At 35.6% G+C, this 17,707-nt stretch overlaps 1 protein-coding gene across 1 annotated transcript in view; it reads left to right on the top strand.

Moving 5' to 3' along the window:
• Positions 1-17,707, top strand: part of ARHGAP42 (Rho GTPase activating protein 42) — a 277,788-nt gene that overhangs the window by 88,955 nt on the left and 171,126 nt on the right. Inside the window, exon 3 of the mRNA XM_077766719.1 lies at positions 8,052-8,113. Within this exon, the coding sequence (XP_077622845.1) occupies positions 8,052-8,113 (62 nt within the window). The remainder of the gene's footprint in view (positions 1-8,051; positions 8,114-17,707) is intronic.

Below are 17,707 nucleotides of genomic sequence, written 5' to 3'. Positions count from 1 at the left end.
CTCAGAATAAAAGATCTTCGGAATTAAAAAGAAATTCGTTTGAAGTGATGAGATAGTGTGAAGACTTCAAAGAAACCAGCTAGAATGAAGTTTTGAAATTGTGTAAAATTGAAAGGCTGTCTCTAAATGTGTATGTATTCATTTGCCAGAATTTGAACTTAATATATAATGTACGTGCCCTGTGTGTGTACGTGTGTGTGTATACTCGAACTCTCAAACTACTTTGCAGTTTGGTGGTTTCAAAACAGATATCACTAAAAGGCCCTACCTTCTTTTAGAGAGAATATGAGAAGGAAAAACCATTAGGATAGTAGATAGTAAGTAGAATTCCTCTGTGCCTCCATTGTGACTTTTCATCTTGAAGTCCTAGTTCTCCTCGATTGTAATAGGTAATTCTAATGATCTGTTGTCGTGGTAGTAGTTCTCCTTTACAGGTGAAGTCCCTGGTTTACAGAAGGTGTAAACCCTTTTTTGAGTCCCATTGTTATACCAGTGAGGATAAGAGAAACCAGACTGAAAGCCACCTTAGACCAGAAAAGAATAAAAGATTGACAATCTTGCCACAAGTTCTGAATCACAGCCCAAATGTGCAGTGGCAGGCAATGTTAGAACCCATGTTCATTCGCTAAAGTATAGCACAGGTTACTACCTGATCATCCATGGAATGGAACCCAGGTGTGGAGGGAGACACGAAGAACAGGAGTTGGGAACTTAAAAAGGAAACTAGATTACTGGCCATAACCCCTGCAAAGAATCTGGGTAGTATGGTTAGAGGATAAATGGGAACAAGTGAAAGTAGAAAGAAATGTCTTGGTATTATGGATTCCAAAGTGAAGATTTTCTCCTTTTGTCCTGTTTGGATTGGCATTTGTGTACTGAGTGGAACAAACATGGCACAGTTGATGGCCATAGACAAGTGATTAAGCAGAGATGTACTAGTTTTAACTCTATGCAGAATAAATGGGCAACTTGATAAAGGTTTTATGACTTTTCATGTGTAGGCTGTGCATTTCTTATTGTTCTTTAATGCTTAATTAGCAAACTGTGTTATAATATCAAATAAATTTTTATTACCAAAATAATACCTAATATGTTCTTCCAAGTTGTACATCTTATGTCTGCTAAAACCTAATATACTTGCATGCAGTACTATACAAGTATACATTGGTAGGATATGAAAGAAGAATTTAAATACAAGTTCATAGGGACGTGTTTTCAATAGTAGTCTTTTTTATTTGTGTTTGGAAACTTAAAAAGCAAAAACCACCAGGAGGACATTGTGGAGAACTTGGTTTAATTATCTTAAAGATCACTAGAATTTCTTTGTGTTTTCATGAGACCTTAGATTCCAAGGGGCTGTGAAGCGTTAGAAGAAAGATGAGTGCCTCTGAGTATGTGGGTATATCACAGTGACCTGCCAGCAATCAACAGTTGGCCTGTGATTTTTTTTTTCCTGTTGGTTTAGCAATTTATTGGCTTTGCGAATAAGCATCCATGGAGCTTGAAGCCACAAATAGAGTGGAACAATCTTATTTGATGTTGTGGCTTCTAGAAAATAACTAGAGCTTGTGGTTGCAAATAATGTTAGGTATTGGCAGACAGAGTAGACAGCCCATCAAGTAGGGGGTGTTAATTGTTACAAAGACACACAATATCAACTAGATATTGTGTGAAGAGTTGGCAGTCACTTTTTGTATCTCACTGTTTTACAGACATCATTATTTCTTTTTAAGACATACCAAAATGATCCCGCTTCTTGCTATGTTAATGGGTTAAATTGTTCCTGACCCAAAGCTTGCTAAGCTTGCTGTTCAGTTACTATACTACCTTTGATCTTCTAAATGTTCTAAGGATTAAAACTTCCTCAGTGGGAGTTCCAGCCATGAACTGCTGATGTGATACCCTGTTAGTTCTTGGAAGGTTCAAAGAACTGAGTGTATTGCTGAGTGTCACTTGGTTGTGTATGTTGATTCCACTTTGATTGTTTTAATGTGGCCAGATCTAAATTCACCTGCTCTGGCTCATATCCTTAGTTGAGTGTTGGTATTTTACCACTTCTCTTGTTCTCTGTGTGGAAAAAACCAGTCAGTGCAAGAAGGAAACGGAGAAAGGCCTTGATAGTCTACGTTGTCCACCCAAATAGAATAGTATAGTGACTGTTGGGGAATTATCTGGACTTCTAAAATGATGGGATTGGTTCATTCTGGCCTTTATAGACTATTATAAGTTTTCACATTTTCCCTGAAATTTGGCCAAGTCTAAATCCCACTGCTAACTCAGTTCTCCCCTATTCATCAGCATATCTGAACATCATAGATGATTTGCTCACTTATTAACTGAAAAATGTGTTGTTGACATAATGATATATGTCACTGAATTTGTGATCTGTACTTTGCTTTGAGTATGTGTTTTTGCTGCTTAGGATTGAGGAAAAAAGACTCCAGCGAGAAATATTTAACACATCATTATCTGATTATGATACAAATGTTTGAATGTGAGAGAGACCTGCTTTCTCACATCTCCTAATTGTGAAATCTGTAAAGCTCAAGAGATTAGTTGTGGAAACATTTAATAGTATAATGCTTGGTACTTACTGTCATGGAGTCATGTTAACAATGAACAGGGAGTAATTTTCTTTATTTTTTCTCATTCTGTCTTCTAGGCACTAATCAGGTTTTCCACAGTCAAAAATAGTAGGGTGAACTTAAGCCTGCTGAAAAGATTTAGTTAGTAAATACATATTTTAGACAGTTCAGGAATGTTTTAGAATTTATGACACTGGTAAATATAGAAGCTCTTATACTTCCTCACTGTGTGGGTATGTTTCAGTTGTCTTTGTGAATGTTTATACTCTTGAGACCTGTCATAAACGTACCTGAGTAATAGATTTCTTTTGTTTCAAAAGTGTTTTTGCAATATCACATTGTTGAGATATAATGGGTAACCTACAGCAATATTCTTAACCTCAGTAATTTGTTGGAAAGTTAACATTTATATATGAAACTGTATTTTGATTGCTCTCCACTAATCTCATAGTCCAGATGGTCAGGAAGGGGAAAGATTATTACTGGTGAGTACAGCCAGGAAAGTTTCATGCAGGTGGCAGGAATGCAGATAGCTGACATAATTTTCCAAAGTATCTGGCCTATCTTTTTTATAATATTTTATGAATCCTAGAATAAGAGTCAGTATGTTTCTCCTTATAGAGCAAATAGACTATGGAAATGTGTTATTAAACTCATTGATTCATTTAATGATCACCTATTGAAAGCCCACTGTATATAAAATATTGTTTTTGGAAAATTGCTCTCACTTTATCAAGCTTCTGTCATACACCTAGGTATGTGCAGAATCTGTAATTTCAAGATGAGCTGTTATATTTGATGTTAGTTTGGATCCCCAAATCAGATAATGAAATGGTTATTTATGTATATATTAACATTGATAAAATATGAACATCACATATAGCTGCTTATAATAAAAGTATTTGGGTATTAGAAGTTTGCATATAATAAAAATATTTTTAGATTTTACTTAGGTAAAGTCTTAGAAGAAATTGCTCAAGCAGTCAACATCAAGAGCTATTTTGTTTAAGGCACTGTGATGGGTGGATGCTGGAGGAGTCATTTTATATGTTTTGTGCCTAAGGCCTGGTGGGGAATTTGTTTTGTGCCCAAAACTCCCTACCAGTTTTCATGGTCTCTAAAGGCTTTTTTGGATACTGGCCACCAGAGATTCTAATACTGGCTTGTCATCTCTGAGGAGTTGCTGGGGTACACTTGGCAGTATGGATCTACCTGACTTGTGTCAGAGATGCCTTTAGAATTTGAGGATGGGCCAGTCTAGGAAGTGACTGGCTATCCATCAGCCCTTTGTCCAAAAACCCAACTTACACAATACTACTTTGAAGTATTTTATACCTGCTTAATAGGATTGTTAATTCCTCTTCTCTGTTATTTTGTGCTTTGTAAACTACCTTTAAAAATATTTATTTATCTGTTTGTTTATTTATTTATTTAGAGAGGGAGTGAGAATGTGAATGGAGTTGGGGGGGGGGGCAGAGAGAGAGGGAGAGAGAGAATCCCAAGCAGGCTCACACTGTCAGCACAGAACCTGATGTGGGGCTCAGTCCCACAAACTGTGAGATTATGACCTGAGCTGAAATCAAGAGTAAGACACAGCCCACTGAGCCACCCAGGTGCCCCTGTGGTTTGTAAACTAATAGTGCAATACGTTTACATTATAAATAAAAAGAGTTTGAGGAAAGCATTAGATAAGGGTTGAAAAAGTTTGTAGGTCACTGGTGTTTCCTGGCTGTTCATTTTCCATGTAAGAGAAATGACAAATTGGAATATCTTCATTTGGACTAAGAAACATATATTTTTATGGAACTGACACTATACTATTTAAAGAACAATTTTAGTTTTTTTGAAGTCATTTCCCTGAAAATTCAACAAAAGAAGAAGGGGCAAAACTTATTGTCAAATTGGGACAGACACAGAAAACTGCTGGAGGGAGAGTAGTTTTTGTTGGGAGGAACCAGACATGCAATTGCTTTTGCAAGTTCAAATTTTTCTTCTCAGACATTTTCATCATAATAAACTATTATTGTGCTGAGTCTATAAATAGTATTTATATGGGAAACAGACCAGAACACCATTCAAATAAAGCAGGAAACAGCATCATTAATATTTAGACAAAGAGGTACAACATCAAAATGAGAATCTGAGTTTCCTAATTACTTAAAACCAAAATCTGACTTAAGGAAACTACATGATTTATTCTTGAAGCAGTAGTTACCTTAGGGAAGCCTGTAGACTTCCAAGTTCATATGATGATGCTCCTGGGATTATTCAGACACTATTCCATGAGGCAGTGGTTGTTTTTTGGGTTGACCAGGTAGAAGGTTCTAGTGTATCCAGGCAATCTAAATCAAGCTACATCTTCATTTATTCTAAAAATACCTGTTGTTGAAACACAAGACAAAACAGTCTTGTCAGGTTTCTGCGTGCTAGATATTTTCTTAACTTTGGAAAATTTAAAGTGAATTTAGCCTCCTAAAATTTAGGCTTGTAGGAAAATAAAACATTTATACCATGTGTTATTTTTTCATTATTTAAAAAAGTTAAAGATTTTTAACAGGCTTAATAAAAACTATCAACCTCTCATCTTACAAGTCCTCACCACTTAGTTCCTCACAAAGACCACCTTAAACTTTTAGCCATTTCTATTTCTTTCAAGACCAATATTGTCTTGACACTACTTCATTTTTTCCTCAGTTTTAGATATATTCTTCTCATTTTATACTGTTATGTTTATATCATAGTGACTTTGCACATCATACTAAAACTGAGTTGTTTCATTTATTTTCATGGTATTATTATATAACTGTTTTCCCAAGAGTTAGTAATTGCCTTTGAATTTTCTTTAAAGGAAGTGTAAATTTCCTTTCATTACATTCAGATACATTAGAATATTGATCAGTTCTATTTTTATTCTCCAGAGACATTTCCTAGAGCCTATAACCTATTGCTCCAGTCTAGATAAGATCCTCTCTGAACCTTTTCCACAACAGTTGTCCTGGAATATCTCTCTGTTGACATGAGAATTTCATTGCTTCTATGCTATATTGGATCTCCTACTTCTAGATTCTATATCTTCTTTTCTTGATTTATTCTCATATGTTGTTAGAGTGCCTTATCTAATATCTTCTCGTAAAGGAAGCATATGAAAGTAGTTTCTTTTTTTTTTTTTAATTAAAAAGCTTAGGAGGCATTGAGTTTGAAATCTGGGATTAACATGTTTCTTAAACAGACTTTCAACTACTCTCTATCATCTCTTATTTTCTCCCCTTCAGGAGTACTTGCTGCTTCTAATTCCTGTAGCACAAACTGTAGCAAAACCTCTTGGTTTCTTTCTCTGTAGATAATGCCTTCCATTATCCAAAACTTTTTTGACTTTTTTTTCAGGCTCACCAATAGAGTTTTCAGTGGCAATAGATAGTTGTCAGAGTGATGGAATGCTTTCTTTACCCCAAGTACAAAAATATAGTATGCTATTATGTACTCCATTGAACTTTTTACATATTTGTAAAATATTTTTCTGTTCAGTTTACTGTTGTCACAACTAGGTTGTATTGTAGCATTGTATTTTTGCAGAAATTAAAATTCAATTTTCTAAATAAAAATGTTATATTTACTCTAAGGTCATTAATGTGATTATCAGATTAATCTGAGTATCCCATATAATTCTTTGACTTCTCTTTTGGCAACTGTGAATAAAATCCAGTATGAAGTAATCATAGTGATAGCATTCCAAACCAGTTTAGTTAGCATAAGCCAACTACTAAGTTCTAAAAAGAATGGAATGAAAAACCATAGATTGTAATTTAAAATTTTTAAAAAATATTTTATTTATTTTTGAGAGAGAGACAGCGTGAGTAGGGGAGGGTCAGAGAGAGAGAGGGAGATACAGAATCTGGAGACAGGCTCCAGGCTCTGAGCTAGCTGTCAGCACAGAGCCCGATGCAGGGCTCGAACCCGAACCCTGAGATCATTTCTTGAGCCAAAGTCGGACGCCCAACTGACTGAGCCACCCAGGTGCCCCTATAATTTTAAATTCTTGAATGGAAAATATTCTTTTTCTTAATAAGTTCTGTTATGCGAGTCTTGATTTATTTTCCTCACTTACCTGCTTTTATTACAGGTTTTAAGCCAGACTTATTAGACCTCTGGTCTTAGAAAATGTTTTCAATATTAGTATGGATGTAGGAAGATGTAGGTAGCCTAAAGAATAAAGATGTAGAAGAAGGGAAGGTTCAAAGACTTAAGTAGAGGGGTGCCTGGGTGACTCAGTCGGCTAAGCTTCCGACTTCAGCTCTGGTCATGATCTCGGTTCCTGAGGTGGTTCGTGAGTTTGAGGTTCACTTTGGGCTCTGTGCTGACAGCTCAGAACCTGGATCCTGCTTTGAATTCTGTGTCTCCCTCTCTTTTTCTGCCCTTTGCTGACTCGTACTCTGTCTCTCTCACTCTCTCAAAAATAAATAAAAACATTTTTAAAAAGCTTAAATAGAAATAAGTTTTGTCTTCACCTTACTTGGTTTGTTAGTTTTGTAATCAAAACATTACAACTTTAGTTATATTAAATATAAGGTATAGAAATTGATGTGGATGAATTACTATTTTACAATTTCCATTTGAGACTATACTTTTTAAAAAATACACTACTGTAATTCCTGGTTTACATTTTGGTTTATTCTCCCAGTGTTTCTAGGAGTATTTGATCTTTTCCCCAAGCCAGGGCAATACAGTTCTGATAGCTTTCTAAAGCAGTGCTTCTTTAGAAAGTTATCTGAACTTGTGATGAGCACTGGGTTTTGTACTTATGTGATGAATCACTACATTGTACACCTGAAACTAATACTGCACTGTATATTAACTAACTAGAATTTAAATAAAAGCTAAAAAAGAAAAAAGAACAGTGCTTCTCAACTTTAATATGCAGACGGATCACTTGAGGATCTTATTAAAATGCAGAAACTGAGATGAGGCTTTAGTCTGTATTTCTAACAAGCTCTCCAAATGCTGATGTTGGTGGTCCTTCTGACCACACTTACTACCCAAGGTCTAAAGTACATTGATATCTGAGTAATACAGAATACAGAATATGGTTTTAAGTATCTGTAACTATTGAGATGTTGCATTACTGGCTGCTAATAAGTACATCTAAATCGTACTGGATTTATTGCTTCTTAGAGATTTAATATATTCATTATTTGTAGGATTCTGTTTAGAAGAAATTTCAGTTATAAACTTTTATTTATTGATATAAGTTTTATACATTACACACATATACTGTATTTCCCTAGTGTTATTTGTAGGTGTTAGTTGTTGAGATCTTATTGTGTATACTGTTCTATGCTTATGGAAACATAAAACCACAGAATACATACATATTATAACTAGCCTCATTGTCATGTTTATTCCTGTGTAATTAGATACTAACAATGAAAAAAGGTTAATGTTTTGTTTTTTTTTTAATCTTCTAAATAGCTCAGTCACTAAAGGAATTTGCAAGACTACTCATTGCAGTAGAAGAAGAAAGGAGGAGACTGGTAAGTCTGTTCCTCATTTCTTCAGAATAAAACTTTGTTTGGACATATTGAAAGAAAGGCCAGACTTCTGAATTAGACTTAGCCATACCAGACCCTATATTTGATACATGTAGTAAATGTTACAGAAAAGATTTCTGAGTATGATTATCAATTAGTGCTAATGATATATACCATTTCTGTTTATTTCATTTGTTCATCAGGTGTAAATTATATTCATTTTGTTTTCCGGTTAATTCTTTTGAGAACTAAAAATATTGAATTGTCATTAGAACCTATTCTGAGTAACCTCTAAATAACTTTAGTGTTATAATAAAGATACATTCTAAGTATTAAAGACAATTTATAGAAGGAGCAAGTAATTCCTTCTTAAAAAGGTAACATTTCAGTTGGGTCTTAAAGGCTAGGAGGATCTTGGGTCTTCTGCTGGCTGGGAAGAGTGGGGAAAGCATTTCAGGTTGATGGATTAACTTAATGTGACAGTCTCATGGCATAGTTACTATAATACATTTATCCATTTACCTATTCAGTTCTTGTACCCATTTTGTTAAAATTTCTGTGAAGGCCTCTGTCTATGACTTTGGCTTCCCATTTGTATATGGGAAAAGTAGTACATATTCCACAGGATTGTCATAAGCATTTGTAGCAGCACATGGTACTATGTGCCATTTACTGGCACATAGTAAATGTTGGTGGTAATAAAAATGTTGATCGTCACTTACAGTGAGGGTTCCAGCCTTGTTTAGAATGTCATCTTTATCACTGGCTTCACCATTCTATTGGGGAATTATATATACACATATGTATATAGCGCATTAAATATGCGTTAAATGTGGTGTCATTCTGCTAATTAGATAAGGAGAACAGTTTCAGGAGGATGGCCTTGACTCAAGGAATATTGCCTGAGCTAAGGAAGAATCACACAATTATTACTTGGCAGTCATATAAATGAACTTGAGTAGAGTCCATAGGGTGGGAGAAAGTACTGTATATATTTGCAGAATAAGACAGATAGTTCTCAGAGAGTATTTAAGGATTGACTGGAAGTTTTGATCATAAGTGGGGTATAAGAGCTGGGCTAAAAAGTTTTGGTATGTTTTACAGAAGGGCAAAATTGCTAGTTATTGAAAAGAATAGGAAAATCAATGTGGGATTTAGGAGAGATTAATTTGGTGGCCATGTGAGATATAGATAAGGTGAGTCTCAGGATGACTATATTTTTTTAGGAAACATCAACCTACCATGGTCTGGTCCCAGTAGAGTGTAATCTGTGTTAGATACATATGAGCCATTATGGGACACTTACCCTTTCTGGGGGGACGGGGGATCAGAGAAAGCTTTTTTCATGGAGGGAAGTTTGATTGCAGTCTTAAGATTAAATTGTATACTTTTAAGTACTGTATGCATAATCTTCAGTCCAGTTTTATGAACTGTGCAATAGAAGTCCAAGTTTGATGGGGAGATGAGTAGGAGGTACCTTATGGCCCAGAGAGGAGCTGATGATGAAAATGGGAAAAAGTGGTTAGAGAGATGTGAAAATAGAGTTGTAAATGGTGTGGAAGCCAGGGGAATATACGATTCAGGGTTGAATGAGGTTATTATTCAAATCCTGTGCAAGTACTTCAGGAGAATGATAAGCCAGATAGCATGGGCTATAATTTTAGAAAATGTATTGAAGGAATATGGGAAAGTATGTTATAGTTTGTAGGAGTGAAAAGAGCCAAAGAAATGTGAGAGGAGTTTATAGAAATAGTTTAGAAAGCCAAGAGCAAGTTACATAAAAGAAAAGGGATTATGGTTAGCGATAATGAGCCATTGAAAGTGGACATCATAAATATGTCAAGGAAAGACTAATTGCCATGCTTTTGTAGATTTTTTTAACAATACCCAGAGCCATGGACTGAGCAGTAAGAACAGTTGGGAGGTCAGATTCAAGGGGTGAGTACAGAAGATGTGCTGGATTACAGGGACATGGATTTGTATAATATGAAAATGAGTATTGACTGAATACAGTAATAACTGAAGCAGAAGGTTATTGATGGCCTTAAAAAGCAGAGGGCAAGCAGGACTACTTCACTATGTTGACAGTTCACTAGCAATAAAAGAAATTCTAAGATCAGGAAGTTGTGATCAGGAGTAGGGGTTGAAACATACTGAACTTGGCAGTGGAGTTGGTCCAGATAATGAAGAAGTTAAGATGTGGCTAAACAGGGAGACAGACTTTAGGAATCAAGAAGGCTAAGCTTAGAGGTTTGGATGTTTTATGAGCAGAATATTGAGGTCATCCAAAATGAAGACTGAAGAAAGGACAGAGACCAACAAGAAGAAATGGCTGTGGAATGTGGTAGAATATCATATAGGAAGTGGAAATGGAGATTGAAACACTAGCTCTTAGTGTTTCAGACATCTTCATTTCTCCCTTCAGCCATGTTTCTCATGTTGGGGCAAGGAAGAAATTCTGCATTCATGAGTAAAGTAGTATTGCAGGTTTTGATTTCCTTACCTGTTGTTTCAGAGAAGTTCTGAAATAAAGAATGCAAAATAATGAAGCAAAATCTACAGATAAAAGCCTAATGGATTGCATGCCCCAAAAGATTATATAATAGTAGTTATTAAACACACAAATCTAAGTATTGGAATAAACACTTCCAGTTATATGATGTTACTACAACTGAAGGTATACCTATTAGCAGATTATGTGCAAAGATGTGCTGAAGAATTTATTTTATTTTTTATTAAAAAAATTTCTTTAAATGTTTATTTTTTGAGAGAGAGAGAGACAGACAGACAGACAGAACACAAGCAGGGGAGGGGAAGAAAGAAAGGGAGCCCGAATCTGAAGCAGGCTCCAGGCTCTGAGCTGTCAGCACAGAACCTGACACAGGGTTCAAAGTCATGCTTAACTAACTTAGCCACCAAGGTACCCTTGAAGAATTTCTTTTAAAAATTAGTACTTCATTTAAGAAGTAGACTATTTTAAATGTACTAAAAGTATAAAGGAGTTCTGTATTTGATAGTTGTTTTTTTTCATGATAAGTCATGATTTATTTTATATTAATTGAATTTGGCCACAACTTAAATATGTTAGAACAGTGACTAAAAAATCAAATCACAAGAAGATGATAGAAGACACCTAGCAGTTTAAATAGATTCTCTCGTTTCCAGTGATTTACTGTACTTAATAAGATGAATACATCATCTAGGTAATCTAAAGGCTGTTTGCAGGGGCTCCTTGGTGGCTCAGTCAGTTAAGTGTACAACTTCAGATCACGTCATGATCTCTCAATCTGTGAGTTTGAGCCCCGCGTTGGGCTCTGTGCTGACAGCTCAGAGTCTGGAACCTGTGTCGGCTTCTGTCTCCCTCTCTTTCTGCACCTCCCCCGCTCATGCTCTGTCACTCTCATTCTCTAAAAGATAAATAAACATTAACAACAACAAAGTAAAGCCCGTTTTCAGGAAAAACACCCAAAGAAATTAGATTTTTTTTAATAAATGGGACCTCTTCTTAATTCCTTACTAATGAAGTATTGAGTTAAAAATTTCTGCTAAAGCCAACTAAAAATGCAGTTTTAATGCAACAAGAAAGTGACTCAGAGACAAGAAGAAAATATCCATTTCAGAAACTTTTGAGGGTATAGTTTATCCTGTCTCTTACTTCCTACTGGGAAGACAGACTTCCATGATGCAATATTTTTCAGTATGTTGACTGACATCTGCCATCATGTGGCTATGCAGGAACAGCTGTTTAATGACACAAATATAAGAAGTGATTTAATAGCCCTTTGAGTGGTCTTAGTAAAATGTCTATTTACTTACAGTGAGGTTATTGGTATTGATTAGTGGCACGGGCTCTTTTTTTTAAGTGCATCTTTATTGAAAAGATTAAAATTTTTCCACATAGAATGCAGCACTTTAAGGATTAGAGATGTCCTAGATCATATGGCCTGTTGTAAGGACTCTGAGCCTGTCCCCAGTGCAAGGAGGAGCATCTAAGCCATATAAACTTTGTGGTAAGGTCTCTTTAGTTTTCATGTCACCATAGGAACCACCCTCATTACTTCAGATCACAGCTAACTTAGCTGTGCAAATGCTACCACTTTGGTCCAGGCTGTTCAAAATTAATTTGAATAAATACTAATATACCAAGAGAATGCCCTAGCAGGAAATGCTCATTGAGGCTTTATTGGCATTAAAGTACTGAATTTAACTTTTTTGCCTTCAGGCCCTCCTACCTGACATGCCCTCTATCTGTATTCCTGGAATTATACTCTACTCATCATTCTTTCCTTCTCAGTATGTACTTCCATGTTCTCTGCCCTCTATCCCCACTGGCTTTATTTCTACTCCTCTTAATGGTCTCTACAAGCTTCTTATGGACTCAGAAATTTTCATTGTCCTTTCCTCTGCCTTGAAGAGCCTTTCTCTGCCTTGTCCTTATCTATATTCTCTCAAGACTAATTCCATCTTGTCATTCACATGTGAGCCCAAATACTCCCCTGGAGGTCTGCACTTTTCATACAGCTTAAATTAGTCCCCTTTAATCCTTGTGTATTGTGACATAAATACCTGCTGTTACGGAGCTTGCATTCTACTGGGCAGACATTCAACAAATTATATCTGATGTGGAAATGCTAAAGAGAAAAATAATGCAGCTGGTCAAGGGTACTGTGACTTACTGAGATAAAGAAGGAAACGGGGAGAAAATAGTTAAATTTTGAATCTACTTAGATGCCCACTGGGTATCTAAGTAGCTGTGTCTAGGGAGCATCTGAATATATGAGTCTGGAATTCAGGGGAACACATAAATTTTGAAGTTGTCAACCTGTAGAGGGAATTTAAAGCTATGGGAATGTATGAGATCACCCAGTCTGTGAGTGTGTAGACTGATGAGAAAAGGTGGGAAGATTGAGCCTTGAGGTGCCTTGAGTCCAGACTTTGGTCAGATGAGGTAGAATCAACAAAGGAGATTTTGATCAATAGGAGAACCAGGAGGAAGCTGTTTGGACAGCTTGCTCAAAGTCCAGTTTATTCATGTGGCTGTAATAGAGATGTGGGATGATAATAAATAGAAACATATAGTATGTGGACCCAGTGACTGCAGGGTTCTTCAAGATGGAGGGTCCCCTATGTTGCTTCTCTCTCCCTTCCCTTATATTCTGGGTACTCTGAGTCCCTTACTTTGATGAATATGGGGTGTTTGTGTAGCAGTACAGACTTTTTCCTTAGCTGTATTTTTGTCACCAACTGAGGAAGCCATAGCTTCAGAATAGTTTAGCCAATGTTTATCTTGAAGAATTTGTACAGATGAACTTATTTCTTATAGTTTTCATTTTGATTAACATAAGAAACTTCTTTTTTCCCCACCATTAACATCTACAACATTCATATTTGATCTGTGTAAGTTACAAATTTTGCTTTAGGTTTCCCAGGATTTATATTCATTCTATTCACCGCTCCGATCAGTCTTTTTAATCCTTGTCTACTGGAAGTATTTTCCTGAAATTGGCTCGGTGTCTGGGTATTATTTTAGGAACAACAACAAAAAAAAAAATCATGAAGGTCAGGGAGGGGAAATTTACAACCTTAAGAGTCATTTCTTTTATAAGAGTATTAAAGCCTCTGTATTCCTTTCTTACAATTTTTAAAAGTTTAAACAATCCAACATAAGGATTAATAGGGGTAAAATCAAAACTGGTCTTCGTTTCTCTTTTTATGTTCTAACAAAATTAGATATTTATTCAAAAAGGAAAAAACTAACCACTAATGTGAATTACTTGGGTATTAATACAAGATTTTGAGCTGGTATGAGTTTCAAGATGTTTTAAAAATATGTGATGCCTAATACTTTAGACATATCTTATGTGGTTATTGAGCCCCTGAAATGTGTTAGTTATTAGGTGGTTTGCATTATATTTCTATTGGGAAGCACTGCTAAAGATAATAGTTGACCTGGAGTGTTTTCAAGGTACCAGGCACTGCTACAGTTACTTTATATTTTTAACTAATCTGTACAGAACCCTCTGAGGTGTATGTTATTAATATACCCATTTTAAAGAAGAGCAAACTCAAAGACACATAACTAATACGTGGTACTGTGAGGATTTAAACCCCATCTGTTGAGTTCCAGAGCCTTCACATAATCCATAGTGTTAAAAACTAAGACTCTATTTAATTAAAAGCTGCGTAATAACAATGGCAAATATGTATTGTTAACATAATATGTGAGATGCTCTGGTAAGTGTTTTAGGTATATTATTTTAATGTCTTTCAAAATTTAGGGAAGAACACAGGCATTATATATTTTGAAATTAGATTAATTTTCAAAATTTTCATCATAATTAAAGAGGCATATATTTCAGCAAAAACTCAATCCATCAATCAATTGACATTTCCCACGTCATATTCTGGCATGTGGGAGTCAAAAATATGCAATAAACCTATTTAAGTCCCATCCCCCAACCTCCCTACCAGCAACCCCATGCCCATCACCATCTTTGAATCACGGATTCATGGAATTGGAGAATGTTTTATTTTATTAAAAATTTTTTTAACGTTTTTATTTATTTGTGTGTGTGTGTGTGTGTGTGTGAGAGAGAGAGAGAGAGAGAGAGAGAAGCAGCGTGAGCAGGGAAGAGTCAGAGAGAGAGGGAGACACAGAATCTGAAACAGGCTTCAGGCTCTGAGCTGTCAGCACAGCCCATCGCGGGGCTTGAACCCATGAACTGATGAGATCATGACCTGAACTGAAGTTGGATGCTTAACCGAGTGAGCCACCCAGGTGCCCCTGGAGAATGTTTTAAATGTCAAAAATTACATGTCCTTATTTCCCTTGATTAAAGATGATTTCCTTTATTTAACCTTTTGGCATAAATTTCATAGTGCTTAGTTACCAAATTCAGAAAAAGAGAAGGTGGTTGTTGAGAGTTATCAACATTAACCATTTCTCAGGTTGTTTGACTTACTTTTAGTTCATTAGACAAGTCTAAGAGAAATAAACTTTTTTTGAGTAAAATTCATTAATTTAGTCTGAAGGACTGGAATAGGTAATTGCTAGAATTTCAGAAAATCCTTAACAGTGTTCATAATTGGGAATTAACGTCTTTTGATTTTAAACTGAAAAAGACGTGGGACACTTAACAACTGGAAATGTCTGTCAAAATTCTAAAAATTTCTCTTAGTAGGTATTATACAGTGGTCTCTTAGTAGGTATTATACAGCCTGGCAGGCTGCTTTTTAGCAGTTTTGCTGCTCGTTGACATTTCTACCCCAGAGTATAAGAAAGGGGAATAAGAGATAAATCTCAGACTTGATGGTCATGTTCTGTATTAGCTCTTGAAAAAGAATACTTGGAAGGAAGATTGTATTTTCCTGTGTAAGATTAAGATTTGTATGCAGTTAGAAGTACTGCTGTCATGGCTAGCAGTCAGTGAAATTAGCTGGTGCAAATTTAAAAGTTTATTTATATTTTGGTATATCAGTTTCACTAATACCTGGGTATGATTTGTGAGTGTGAGTGTGTGTGTGTGTGAGTGTGTGTGTGTGTGTGTCTTATGCCATTTCCACAGCTAATAAATATTTCATGGGTATGTATCAAATTTCTAGATTTAAAGATTTGTAAATGAACACGTGATTCTAAGTATCTCATCTTTATATTTTCCTGTTTCCCAAGATCCCTTTATTTTCTTAAGATTAGTCTTGACTGTATGGAAGGATTTAAAAGAAAACTTTTCCATCAGGCAGTGGTATTTTAACAATTAATTTGAAATAGGACACTTGAATAAAAAACTTTTACATGTTTTCTCTGTCCAAATATAAACTGTAATTGAAGATTTCCTTTTTAGTTTTGTTACTTTGGCATGACTCTTTGGGTGCGAAGGTTTCTGCTGCTTAGGGCTGTCGCCGCCCACACAGGCTGCAGTGGCCTGCTGCTGGGACGTGCGCCTGCGCTGCCCATCTCCGTCCTCCTATCTCCAGTTCCTACATCTTCCGGCCTCTGCTTTGTATCCCAGGAGTCTATAGCCTTCTTTACTTTGGAATCGTATCATTACACATCATGTTGAAATCTATTTTTACCTTTGCATTTTCAAAAATACCTTTACTCTAATGTCGGCCCTTGTTTTTCAGTGGGAAACTTGGGGATGTGCTAGTTTTTATTATACTTATAAACCATGTTCTGATTTTTTTTTCAATAGGAAGTACAAAGATACTTTGATAGGATACAAGGTAAAATGTATATAAAAATCATTGTGTAACCATCCCACAAAAGTTCTTTAAGGCCTGGATGGGGGAGGGGGGGCATTTTATTTTAAAGGGCAGAGAAAATAAACCTAAGTGTACATAACGTAGACTAGAAAAACATTGGTAAAAGATATCATGAAGTGAAATTTCAATAACATAACAAAGCTAATGGTTGGAAAAGATTAGGTGACAAACCAAGGAGATACTCAGAAATAAGAGACTGAGGTATTCTTCAGCGAGCAGAATGTTTTTGTCCTTGTTTGTAATTAAACCATAGTCATAGTGTTCATGTACTACTGAAGAAATTACAAGTTTAATTACCATCAGAAGAAATCAGAATGAAAGCTTTTTCTTAAAATTTTGAGATAATTATAAATTCACACATAATTACTAAGACTAATACAGAAATCCCATGTATTCTTTACCCAATTTCTTCTAATGGTAACATTTTATAAAAGTAAGTATAACAACTTATTAATATTTTACTGAAAGTTATAATACTGATCAAAAATAAGAAATTATTCAGAAACTTGCCATTTGTCTTAGACAAGAATTTATAATTAAAACACAAAAGTTTGACTGTTAGTGGATTCTTACCAAGATGCCTTGTGTTATTTCACATTGCAATTTGTTATTTGTGTGTCACCCATTACATTCATTTGCAAGGCAAATAGTCAATTGACAGGGAAGACACTGAGGTATTTCATTTACCTGTGGGCAATACTCTGTTGCATGTGATATTCTGGAGCAGCTAGAATAATAGACTCTGAGGTCTCCAAGAGTCTTTTTGCCTTTCATTTCTTTGTCAGCTTCATTCTCTTAGCTTCTTTCACAAGGTGAGTCCTAAACATTGCCACTATACCTTGCAGAAGTTCTATCTGGAAGGGGCCTGTCTAATTTCCCATAGTAAAGTAAAAAACAAAACAAAACAAAACAGAACTTTAAAATGAGCTCTGATCAGCCCAGCCCAGGTCACTAAAAGACCCTTGACCTAAGGCTAAGGGGACCCAAGGCTGAGGGTATGCCGCATGTGTTCCTCTGAATAACAGGTCTATTTTCAGACACAAGGGAATTATTGTGATTTGGAAAGTACCCAACTCTTGCATATTACAGCATAGTAATGACCTTAAGAAATTCCCAGTTAACACTGTCATGTGAACAGAATACTATGGCCGTGAATTGTGTCTGAAATTTTACAGGAGTTAGAAAATGCAATGTTCATTCATCCAAACATTAGAAACTTTCACTTTAAATATCAATAGAGGAGGATGTACACTATTCTGGTTTAAATTCGATATTGTTTTGGAAGGCCCAAGTCTGCGGAGTAAAATAAAACCAATGGCATAAAACAGCTATGAG

Source organism: Crocuta crocuta, unplaced genomic scaffold, assembly GCF_008692635.1.
Source record: "Crocuta crocuta isolate KB4526 unplaced genomic scaffold, BGI_CrCroc_1.0 scaffold105, whole genome shotgun sequence".
Taxonomy (NCBI): domain Eukaryota; kingdom Metazoa; phylum Chordata; class Mammalia; order Carnivora; family Hyaenidae; genus Crocuta; species Crocuta crocuta.
Note: the sequence above shows the minus strand (reverse complement) of the source record. Positions and strands in the feature narration are given on the sequence as shown.